The sequence below is a fragment of the Sus scrofa genome, chromosome 8, assembly GCF_054392235.1.
Source record: "Sus scrofa isolate SSC_HxYL_T2T_F1_AM1 chromosome 8, Sscrofa_HxYL_maternal_Yorkshire_Landrace_v2.0, whole genome shotgun sequence".
NCBI lineage: Eukaryota > Metazoa > Chordata > Mammalia > Artiodactyla > Suidae > Sus > Sus scrofa.
The window spans coordinates 43,136,009-43,148,922 of NC_139390.1; the positions used below are offsets into that span (position 1 = coordinate 43,136,009).

Genomic DNA, 12,914 nt, shown 5'->3' on the forward strand with positions numbered 1-12,914 from the left:
TCCAGCTTTCCAGTTTTGAATCAGGCAGCTCATTTTAATTTTTCCTCATATGTAGGCAGTCAATTCCTATGTATCACTACCTCCTTTATCAAGATGGAATTTCTTAGCATCTCTGCTGTGTGCCATCCACTTTCTCCTTTTCAGAAGTAGAACAGCCAGGCATATTCATTCCACAGAAATGGTGATCATAAGTTGTGACTATGCAACCAAGTCTTTCATACTCTATTGGAATCACTATTTAAAATTTCATGTTGAGCTTTTACATTTCCCTACTGACCTCAATGATGATGTGTAGTTTTATAAGATATGGCAAAAATTCAATGTTTTCAACATTTATCACAGAGATACCCTTCCCCTTCTCTGCTTCCCAAAGAGAACACTAGCACGTGTTGATCCTTTTTTGAAATGGTTTGCTTTGCTTTGCAAAGGCTTGTAAGTTTGATTAGGTCTTGTTTTTGCTGTAGATGTTGGTTTTATTTCTATTTCATTGGAAGAATGACATAAGAAAACATTGTATGCTGCAACGTTGCCAGATTCATTGGTGAGTTCTGACAGTTTTCTGGTCGTGTCTTTCGGATTTTCCAGGTATAGTTTGTCATCTGGAAACCATGCTAGTTTTACTTCTTTTTCAATTTGGATTCCTTGTATTTCTTTTTCTTCTCTGATTGCTGTTGTAGGACATCCAAAATCTATGTTGAACAGCTGTAGTGAAAGTAGACAACCTTGTCTTCTCCCTGATCTTAGTGGAAAGGCTTTCAGTGTTTCACCATTGACAGTGATGTTCGCCTTGGCTTTGTCATATGTGTCTTTTATTATGTTGCATTAGGATCCATATATGCCCACTTCCTGGAGCATTTTTATCAGAAATGAGTATTGGATTTTGTCAAAAGCTTTTTTCTGCATGTGTTGAGAGGCTCATACAGTGTTTCTTTTTCAGTTTGTTGATGTGGTGTATCATACTGACTTGTGGCTATTGAAGACTCCTTGATATATCACACTCAATCATGCTGTATAATCCTTGAAATATATGTGGATGTGGTTTGCCATTATTTTGTTGAGGATCTCTGCATCTGTGGTCATCAGTGATAGTGAATTGTAATTGTCTTTTGTGTGGTACATTGTTCTGGTTTGGGTATCAGGGTGATGGTGGCCTTATAGAATGACCTTGGGAGTGTTCCTTCCTCTGCTCTTTTTTGGGAAGAGTTTCAGAAGAATAGGTATTATCACTTCTCTAAATATTTGATAGAATTTGCCTGTGTAGCCATCAAGTTCTGAGTTTTGTTTTTTCAGCATTTTTGATCACATTTTCAATTTTAGGGCTTGTGGTTGGTCTCTTCATCTTTTCTATTTCTTCCTGGTTCAGTCTTGGTCAGTTGTATCTTTGTAAGAATTTCTTACAAACCTGTCCGTTTGTTCATTTTATGTGCATGTTGTTGCTCATAGGAGTCGCTTATCATCCTATTTATTTCTGTTGTGTGAGTAGAAACTCTTTTTTTTTTTGTCTTTTTGCCATTTCTTGGTCCACTCCCATGACATATGGAGGTTCCTAGGCCAGGGGTCGAATCGGAGCTGTAGCCATCAGCCTACACCAGAGCCACAGCAACATGGGATCTGAGCCGTATCTTCAACCTACACCATAGCTCATGGCAATGCTGGATACTTAACCCACTGAGCAAGGCCAGGGATCGAACCAACAACCTCATGGTTCCTAGTCTGATTCGTTCACCACTGCACCACGATGGGAACTCCAAAACTTCTTTTACATTACTAATATTATTGCTTTGAACCCTCTCTCATTTCTTGATGAACCTGGCAAAAGGTTTATCAATTTTGTTGATCCTTTCAAAGAACCACCTTTTGGTTTCATCAATCTCTGTTGTTTTCTTTGTCTTGATTTCATTTATTTCTGCTGTAATCTTTTTTTGGCGTATTTTTTAGGGCCACATCCCTGGTATATGGAGGATCCCATGCTAGGGGTCCAATTGGAGCTGTTGCTGCCAGCCTTCGCCACAGCCAGAGCAACCCCAGATGAAAGTTGCATCTGTGACCTACACCACAGCTCATGATAACATTGGATCCTTAACCCACTGATCAAGATCAGGGACCCAACCCATAACCTCATGGTTCTTACTTGGATTTGTTTCTGCTGCACCACACTGGGAACTCCTCTGTTCTGATTTTTATGATTTCATTCCTTCTACTAATTTTGGCCTTTGTCTGTTGTTACTTCTCTAGTTGTTTTAAGTGCAAAGTTAGGTTGTTTACGTGCTTTTTCTTCATTCCTGAGATAATAATGTATTGCTGTAAACGTCCCTTTAAGTGCTGCTTTTGCCATGTCTCAATAGGTTTTGGATTGTTGTATCTTCATTATCATTTGTCTTTAAATATCTGTTGATTTTCCTTTGTGGTTCATTGGTTGTTCAGTAACAGAAATTGACTGCATTTTTATGTACTAACAATGAAATGTGAGAAGGAGAAAGAAGGGAAACCATTCCATGTACCATTGCACCGAAAAGCATAAAATACCTAGGAAGAAGCTTAACTAAAGTGACAAAAGACCTATACTCTGAAAACTATAAGATACTAATGAAAGAACTCCAAGATGACACAAACAGATGGGAAGATGACACCATACTCTTGGATTGGAAGCATCAATAGGATCAAAATGATGATACTACCCAAGGCAGTCTGCAGATTCAGTGCAATCCTTATGAAATTACCAAGAACATTCTTCACAGAATTAAAACAAAATATCTAAAAACGTGTATGAAAACACAAAAGACCTCAAATCACCAAAAGCCCTGTTGAAAAACAAAAACAAAAAAAACAAATGGATGAATCAAGTGCCCAGACTTCTGAGTATACTACAAGGCTACAGTTATCAAAACTGTATCATATTGGCACCAAACCAGAGAGAGAGATCAATGGAATGGGATAGAGAGCCTAGAAATAAACCCAAGCACCTATGGTCAGCTAATCTATGACAAAAGAGGCTAGAACAGAAAGTGGAATAAAGATTGTCCATTCAATAAGTGGTGCTGTGACAACTGGACACCTACATGGAAGAGATTAAAATGAGAGTACTAAAACCATATACAAAAATAAACACAATGTATGAAAGGCCTAAATGTAAGGCCAGGTGCTATAAAAGTCCTAGAGGAAAAGAGGCAGAGCACTCTTTGCCCTTTGACCTAAATCACAGCAACATCTTGTCTGCTTCATCTCCTGGAATAAGGTCAATAAAATCAAAAATAAATGAGTAGGACCTAAGTAAACTCAAGGGCTTTTGCACAGCAAAGGAAACCATTTACAAAAGTGAAAAGACAACCCCAGAGTATGGGATACGATCTTTGCAAATGAGGCAAGAGATGAGGGCCTAACCTCCAAAATAGACAAACAACGCATAAACTCAACAACAATAAAACAAACAACTGCATTGAAAAATGGGCCTAGACGACATTTCAGTAGTGAAAACATGATCAGCCAGTAGGCCTGTGAAAAAATGTTCAGCATCATTGATTAGTAGAGAATGCAAATCAAAGCCACAATGAGGTACCACCTCCAATCAGTCAGAATGGCCATCCTTAACAAGCTTACAAATGGCAAATGCTGGAGATGTTGTGGAGAACATGAAACCCTCTTTCAGTGTTGGTGGGAATGTACATTGATACAGCGACTATGGAAAACAGTGCAGAGTTGCTCAGAAAACTAAATATAGAACAACCATATGATCCAGCAATCCCACTCCTGAGCATATATCAAAACAAAACTTTCATTGAAAAAGATACATCCACCTTTACGTTCATTGCAGCACTATTCACATTATCTAAGACATGGAAACAACCTAGATATCCAAAGATGGATGAATATGTAAGGATGAAGTAGGATATATATATACACACAGTGGAAGACTCCTCAGCCATGAAAAGGACAAAATAATACCATTTGCAGCCACATGGATGACACTAGAGATTCTGGGACCAAGTGAAGTAAGTTAGAGAAAGACAAATAGTGTTTGACATCATTTATATGTCGATTCTAAAATATGGCACAGATGATCCTGTCTGTCAGGTAGAAACAGATAATCACCCTGGAGAGCAGACTTGTGGTTTCTGGGGTGGGGAGAGTGGGATGGATGAGGAGTTTGGGGTTGGTAGATGCAGACTGTTACATTTGGAATGGATGGGTGAGGGGGTCTTATGTGCACCGTGGGGAACTGTGTCCAGGCTCTTGGGTTAGAACATAATGGAAGATAATATGAAAAAAAAAAAAAAAAGAATGTACACATATGTGTGACTGGGTCACTTTGCTCTACAACAGACATTGAAGGAACATTGTGAATCAACTGTACTTGAACAATAAAAAAAATTATATGATTTATGTCAAAGAATATTTTATCTGTAAATTCTTCATGGAGTTTGATGATGTCTTGTCTTGCATTTAAGGCTTTAAGCCATTTTGAATTTATTTTGTGCATGGTGTGAGCATGTCTTTTAACCTCATTAATTTACATGCAGCAGTCCAATTTTCATAGCTCTCCTTGCTGAAGATACATGCTTTTTCTCATTGTCTATTTTTCCCTCATCAAGGAATCATTGACCATAGATGTGCAGGTTTATTTCCGGGCTCTATTCTGTACTATTGGTCTGTATGTCTGTTTGCGTGCCAATACTACACTATTTTGATGACTGTAGTTTTGTTATTTTCTGAAGTCTGTGAGGGTTCTACCTCCTGATTTATTGTTTTCCCTCAGGATTGTTTTGGCAATCCAGGGTCTTTTGTGATCCCCTTTAAATTTTAGGATCGTTTGTTCTAGTTCCATGAAAATGTCATGTGTAATTCAATAACATTAAGTCTATAGGTTGCTTTGGTTTGTCTTTGCTATATAACGTGAATTCTTCCCATCCAGAAGTATGGGATATCTTTCCCTTTCTTTGAATCATGTCAATCCCTTTATTAATTTTCATAGTTTTTGCTCTATAGGGTTTTAATTCCTTGCTCAGTTTTATTAGTACACATTTTATTTTGGGGGCTGTATGATTTTTTTGAGATATTGTGTATATTTAAATTTTTTTTTGGCCTTTTGGCTTTTGGGGCTGCACCTGTGGCATATGGAGATTCCCAAGCTAAGGGTCCAATTGGAACTGTAGCTACCGGTCTATGCCAGAGCCACAGCAATGCAGAATCCAAGCCACATTTTCGACCTACACCACAGCTCATGGCAACACTGGATCATTAACCCAACAAATGAGGCCAGGGACTGAACCTGGGTCTTCATGGATGCTAGGCAGGTTTGCTAACTGCTGAGCCATGATGGGAACTCTGTATTTCAATTTTTTGATATTTAATTGTTAGTGTAAAGAAATACACCTGAATTCTGTATATTAATTTTGTCTCCTGCTGCCTTGCTGATTGAATTCATTTATCTGTTCTAGTAGAGTTTGTGCCATCTTCTGAGTTTCCTTTCTCAAATGTCATGTCAGATCCACATAGTGAGTTTTCCATGTTCCTATCCAAGGTTGATACCTTTACTTCCTTTGTCTTGTCTGATTGCTGTGGCTAGGAATTCAAACGCTATGTTGAGGAGAATTGGAGATTGGAGATCCTTGCCTCGTACTCTATTAGGTGGGAAGGCTTTCAGTCTTTCACTGTTGAGTATTGTATTGGCTGTGAGTTTGTCCTAGATAAGTTTTATCATGTTCTGCTCCTCTATACCGACCATGGTAAAGGATTTTCTCCTGGATGGTTGTTGAATTTTGTCAAGTGCTTTTTCTGCATCTATTTTGATGGCCATGTGGTTTTTGTCTTTTACCTTTGTGGTGTATCCCATTCATTGATTTGTGTATGTTAAACCATCCTTGTGAAGTGGAGATGAGTCCTTCTAGGTTGTGGTATGTGATCTTTTTACATGCCATTGGATTCTGTTTCCTCATATGTTGTGGAGGATTTTTGCATCTATTCATCAAAGATATTGACTTGTAATTTTGTTTTTCTGTGGTATCCTAGTCTGGTTTTGGTATCAAGGTGATGGTGAGTTTATCGACTGTCTTGGGAGATATTCCCTCCTCATCAGTTTTTTTGGAAGCATATGAGAAAAAGTAATGCAAATTCTTCTCTTCATGTTTGGTAGAATTCTCCTGTGAAGGCATCTGGTTCTGGACTTTTGTTTGTCAGAGGGGGTTTGTTTTTGATTGTTTAGTTTTTTACAGATACTTTCTCATGTCTAGTGATGGTCTGTTCAGACTATCCATTTCTTTTTGATTCAGTTTTGGTGGTCTCTGTGCCTCTAGAAAGTTGTCCATTTCTTGTAGCTTGTTGAATTTATCAGCATATAATTGTTCATGGTGTTTTCCTATGATTATTTAAATGTCCATGATTATCAGTTGCTATTTCTCCCTTTCACTCTTATTTTATGTGAATTCTGTCTTGGTGAGCATGGCCAGAAGTTTGTCAATATTGTTTACCCTTTTGACAAATTGTAACCTTGTTTTATTAATCTTTTAAAATTGTATTTAATTTAATAAAAAATTTACAGCTCCACTTATAGCATACAGAAGTTCCTGGGATAGGGGTCAAGTTGGAGCTGCAGCTGCCAGCCTATACCACAGCCACAGCCACGCCTGATCCAAGCTGCATATGCCTCCTAAACCATGGCTTCTGGCATTGTCAGATCCTCATCCCACTGACCGAGGCCAGTCATGAAACCCTCATCCTCATGGACACTCTATCAGGTTCTTAACCCACTGATCCACCATGGGAACTCCTATTTTGTACTTCTGTTCTAGTTACTTCCTCTCTGATCTTTATTACTAGTGCTTCAATGACTTTTGGTTTTGTTTGTTTTTCTAATTCATGGAGGTGGTAGATTAGCTTGCTTATTTCATAGTTTCACTGTTTTTTGAGCAAGGCCTGTATTGCTCTGAACTTCCCTTTAAGATGAATCTACTGCTTTAGTTGACTGAGCTTTCACTTTCATATCCAAGAAATTATTGCCCAATCAAATTCCATTAACTTTTATGTTTTCTTCTGTGATATTTATAATGATCTCTCTCTATACGGCTTCAATCCTATTTGAGTTACAGTTGTGGGTTGTGGTAGGCAGGGGTCTACCTTCCTTGTTTCACTTGTGAACATCCATCTTTCCCAACACCATTTGTTTTGAGACAATGCATTTCCCATTGTGTGGTATATGCCCCTTTGTGGAAGATTATTTGCCCATAAATATAAGAGATTTTATGGCTGCTCTCCATGCTGTTGCAGTCTTCTCTTTCCGTCTGCATGTTGTACTCTATTGACAACACTGATTATTGTGTCTTTGATCACTGTGCCTTTGCAGTAGATGTTAAAATCAGGAAGTGTCATGCCTCCAATGCTCCACTTTCCTTACCTGGGTGTTTGGGATTTTTAGTGTTTTTTGATATTGCAGATACATTTTAGAAGGAGCTTTTGTATTTTCATCAAAATTGTTGTTTTGATTTTGAAAGAGTTTCCTTTGAATCTGTTGATCAACTTGGGTAGCGTTGACAGTTAACGATGTTAATTATTCTCATTCAGGAGCATGGAATATGTGGTGTTCATTTTTAAAATGTCTTCTGTAGTGTTTTTCAGCAATATTTTATGATTTTCATCATAAAAATATTTCACTGCCTTTATTAATTAAACACTATTTTATACTCTTGAATACTAATATGGAAGAAAATAATTTTAATAATGTTTTTTGATTACTTCCTGTTAGTAGTATATACAAAGTTTTCTTTTATTCTTCATTTTCTACTACTTTTTTTAATAATCTGTTTATTTGTTAATGTGAATGCCCTTATATGTGAATAGAGATCATTACTCCACATTTCCTGGTTTAGCTGGCTTTTTATTTCTTTTCCTGCTCATCTTGGTTCGAAAAAATCAAGTGCTAATTTTATTCAAAACCTTGAGCATGTTCATTCTTAAAATTTTCATATATACAGAGACTAAGTCTTTCACTATTGATCATAATGATGACTCTGTGTTTTTCTTACATAATCTTTATTACATTTCCATATTACTGTCAATCCCTGATTTCACTATAGCAGTCATGAAAGGGTACTTAGTATTTCTACTTATCTATTTCATTGATATAATTCTGTAGTATGATCTTAACTCTGTGTCTGTGCACTTAATTTCTTACATTACTAATCAACCCCCTTACTTTCATAAATAATTCTGAATTATTTTTGCTGGATAATTCTTTTAATGAGGTTTGGAGTTCACATTTCTAGTATTTTGTTCAGGACTCTTGAATCAGTATTTATTCAAGTATTAGGTTCTAATTTTGTGGGATTTTTTTTCTTTTGTTAAATTTTCATTTCTAGTGTCTTTGCTTACTTTTCATATTGCTTAATATTGGCTTCATAAACAATCTTTTGATAATTTTACTCCTACTCAACCTTTGGGTATATTTGTGGAGAATTCATAGTTGTTGTTTTCCTGAGTTGGAACTATCCTGTTGAGGTATCGAATCCAGACATGTTCTCTTTTGGGGATTCTTTACAGTTAATATTTTAGTCTACTTAATAGTTTTAGGTTTGGTGTGATGATTTATTCCTTCATGCTGAAATCTAAATAGGTTGTATCTCCCTGGAAATTCATACCTTTTGTGAAGTGTCCAATTTGTTGGTGTACACTTACTCATAGTAGCTTCCTACATGTACCTTTATTTCTGTGGTGTCATTTATAGGATCTCTCTTTCACTTCTGATTTCAGTTGATGCTTCTCTGTTTTATTTTTTAATCTAGCTAAGCAATTGTCCATTGTACATGAAATTGTCAAGCATGTTCAATGAAAACCGTAATTTTGGATAATTTGTTTTTGTTATCTTTCAGCTCTGTCTTCTCATGACACCCAGGGTTTGATGCCACATAAGCCAGGCATGGAACATTTCTTGCAAACAATGCTGCTGGGAAAATATGAAAGCTCTCCTGTTGGCACTTTTGATGTAATTATAGGCAGCGAAGGTAAGGGGGCGTGTGAAGGGCAGGAAGGTTGTTATGATGCACATGCTCCTACTGGGACTTTTATCCACAAGGAAAATGTTACTGCTAAAAGAGATCAAGGATGTAAATCAAACTGTGAAAAACTCCACTTTAAGTCAATACCATTGGCAGAAAAATATATTTTTGTAAGCAAAGACCCATGTTATTTATTGAAACATAGATCTTCTCTGAAAGGAAATTTGGAAAATCAGGATAATCATATGGACTGTACTACAAATGATGATGCAAAACATGAATGTATGCTTGGATGAAACATTCATTCAAACATTTATGAGCACCAGAGGTTTCAAAATGGGGGGAAACCCCCCCAAAGTGATCAAATCGGGAGATCTAATAGCAAGGGTTCATCACTCTTCAACCAACAAATATTTCCTCATTGTTCTAACATCCCTAATGTTGACACCAATGGGGGGGTCTTGATCCAACCATCATTAATCAATGGGTGTGATAATATAGTTAATATAGACCAACATGCCATGTGTATTAAAGTGAGTAAGGCCTTCAGCAAGAGCTGTGTATTCAGTAATTATAAGAGTATACACACTGGAACAAGAAGTGATGCCTGCATTGAATCTCAGACTAACTTTGACCCAGACTCAAATCTCATGAAACTTCAGGGAACTCAATTTTCAGAGAAGCAGTCAATAAGAAGTAAACATAGGAATATCATTTCGCAAAGCTCAGATCTCACTACATTTCAGAAAATTTGTATTAGAGAGAAAGCTTGCCATTTTCGTGAGTGTGGCAAAGTTTATAGCCAGGCTTTAAGACTTACGCAACATCAGCATCATCCTACCAGGAAGGAACAATGCAAGTGTGAGGAAGATGAGAATGTTTGTAATCAGTCGTTAAATCTGCGAAGAGATACGAAAAACCAAACTGGAGGGAAACCTGACAAATGTGAAGAATCTACATGGCATTCAGCCTTTACTAGACATCATGTAATTCATACTGCAGAGAAGCCTCACAAATGTACAGAATGTGGCAAAGCCTTTAGACGGTGTTCATATCTTTCTGAGCATCAGAGAAGCCTCACAAATGTACAGAATGTGGCAAAGCATTTAATAAGCATTCTCTTCTTACTCGGCATCTGAACTTTCATACCGGAGAGAGGCCTTACAAATGTACAGAATGTGGCAAAGACTTTAGATGCCGTTTGTATCTTTCAGAGCACCAGAGAATTCATACTGGAGAGAAGCCTCACAAATGTACAGAATGTGGGAAAACCTTTAGACGGAGTTCACATCTTTCCAAGCATCAGAGAATTCATACTGGAGAGAAGCCTCACAAATGTGCAGAATGTGGCAAAGACTTTAGATGCCATTCATCTCTTACTGAGCATCTGAGATCTCATACTGGAGAGAAACCTTATGAATGTACAGAATGTGGCAAAGGCTTTAGTCGGCATTCTCATCTTACTCAGCATCGGAGCTCTCACACTGGAGAGAAGCCTTACAAATGTACAGAATGTAGCAAAGGCTTTCATTGGCATTCATCTCTTACTCAGCATCTGAGTTCTCATGCTGGAGAGAAACCTTACAAATGTACAGAATGTGGCAAAGGCTTTAGTCAGTATTGCAATCTTACTGAGCATCAGAGATCTCATACTGGAGAGAAGCCTTACGAATTTGGCAAAGCCTTTAGTTGGCATTCATCACTTACTTGGCATCGGAGATCTCATTCTGGACAGAAGTCTTAAAAATGTACAGAATAGGAGTTCCCGTCGTGGCGCAGTGGTTAACGAATCCGACTAGGAACCATGAGGTCGCGGGTTCGGTCCCTGCCCTTGCTCAGTGGGTTAACGATCCTGCGTTGCCGTGAGCTGTGGTGTAGGTTGCAGACGCGGCTCGGATCCCACGTTGCTGTGGCTCTGGCATAGGCCGGTGGCTACAGCTCCGATTCAACCCCTAGCCTGGGAACCTCCATATGCCGCGGGAACGGCCCAAGAGATAGCAACAACAAAAAGACAAAAAAAATGTACAGAATGTGGCAAAGCCTTTAGTCAGCAGTCAGGTTTCAATCAGCATTGGTGACCTCTCACTGGAGAGAAGCCATACAAAATGTACAGACTGACAAAATTTTTAAGTGGCATGCAAGCTTGACTCAACATCAGGGAATCCATACTGGGTAAAAACCATACAAATGGAATCAATGTGAACAAACACTTACCTTTTTGTCTTTTTTTGGGGGGGGGGGCACACCTGTGACATGTAGAGGTTCCCAGGCTAGGGGTCTAATCGCAGCTCTAGCTGCCAGCCTACACCATAGCCACAACAATATATGATCAGAGGCAAGTCTGAAACCTACACCACAGCTCACAGCAACATCGTATCCTTAAGCCACTGAGTGAGGCCAGGGATTGAACCTGCAACCTCATCCTTCCTAGTCAGGTTTGTTAACCACTGAGCCATAATGGGAACTCCCTGGCCAAGCCTTTACCTATCACTCCTATCTCACTCAACATCAGAGAATTCATAGTACAAGGAAGCTGGGCAAGTATAAAAAAATACGACAGTTCCTATAAACAGTATTCAGTACTTTCTAGACATCAGAAAATACATACTGGGGAAAAGCTTCACAGATGTGGAGAATATGAAAAAGCCCTTCATCAGAGTTTTCACCTGTCTTAACATCAGAAAATGTGCAATGGAGGGAAATCTTGCCAGTGTAATATGTGATAAAGTTTGTTTCTACTAAATACACACTTTAGAGAACACTAGAGAGTTCTTACAAGAAAGAAAATTTAATGCTGTGAAAATTATAGGGGAGTGTTTATTGAAAATCAACTCTAACTCCCTATAGGGGATGCATAGGAGAATGCATTCAGTCAATAACTCTTTGGAAATTTCTCTAACTCAGAACTTAAACAAATAAGCCACAGTGGAAACACTAAAAACCTCAGTATGGACAAGAGGATTAAGGGGAGGGATGTTTGGGCTGGTATCATTCTCATCAGTGTATATCTATGGACATTATCTGGGCTTATTAGACAAAAAAAAAATGCTTGTAATTCAACTCTCAAATTACTAAATGCTATGCATTTTATTCCTAGTATGTATGTGAATTTTGTTTTTCATGGTTGTGGCTTCAAAGACAAGAGGAGCCCTTCCACATTAGGTGAGGAATATTTCTATCTAATACTCCATGGAAGTTTAAAGATCCGGTCATATAAATGTGCAAGAAAACCTTAGTGGAGATGGTATGTAGGATTGATTTAAAATCACCATTTTTTAGTGTTTTGGAAATCATTCTTTGTAATTATGTAACAAGATCAAACTCCACAATTGAAATATGTGTTCCAACTGCTTTTTCATGTTAAAAAGATGTCAGTTTGTACAAAATCTGATGTATCTTCATAAAAGCAGTAGAACTCATGAATGTCTGTTGACATGTTTGAAATAAAGACGTTGTCACAGTTATTCAAGAAAAATAGTTAACTCTTTGCTTAATAGTAGTAAAACTAATGTACATCCGTGTTCACTAAAGAATTCACCTCTGTTGTGTAAACCCTAGAAATCAAAATCCTCAGAGCCATGTATTTGAAGGACAAGAATGCTTCTGATTTCTGATATTCTGTATTTTGATCTAGGATCATACAGTGCATTGTGAAAAGTTTCCTGTACATTTTTTGTGAAATGAGTATATTTTATTTAATTAAACTGAATGGTTTTTTTAACATGGTAACTTGATGTGTAATTAATGAAGTGTTATCACACCACTGGGATGAAACCATCCACATTATTTAAGGTTTTAGGTGTCAGATGGTAACAATAACCTATTTGATTAAATAATAGGATGACACCTATAATTGACTCCTTTTCCTACTGGCCTCAAAATTCAAATAATTTTTTTTTTATGTTTCGTAAGTTGTATATGGTATTTCAT

At 37.6% G+C, this 12,914-nt stretch overlaps 2 protein-coding genes across 6 annotated transcripts in view; both read left to right on the forward strand.

Moving 5' to 3' along the window:
• The window catches only part of LOC102162630 (zinc finger protein 736-like), a 31,540-nt gene extending 18,827 nt beyond the window's left edge, over positions 1-12,713 (forward strand). For 2 of the 5 annotated variants that reach the window (XM_021101276.2, XM_084972112.1), the window contains one exon: positions 8,859-12,713. In XM_021101276.2, coding sequence (XP_020956935.1) covers positions 8,859-9,280 — 422 coding nt within the window. In that variant the 3' untranslated portion in view covers positions 9,281-12,713. The remainder of the gene's footprint in view (positions 1-8,858) is intronic. The other 3 variants (XR_014812508.1, XR_014812510.1, XR_014812509.1) reach the window with 3 other exon arrangements.
• On the forward strand, positions 9,282-10,728 carry LOC146400454 (uncharacterized). Its single transcript, XM_084972111.1, is given in 2 exon segments — positions 9,282-10,049; positions 10,052-10,728. Coding segments are annotated over 2 exon segments (1,221 nt in total). The 5' UTR covers positions 9,282-9,505.
• Positions 12,714-12,914: the final 201 nt, after the last annotated feature.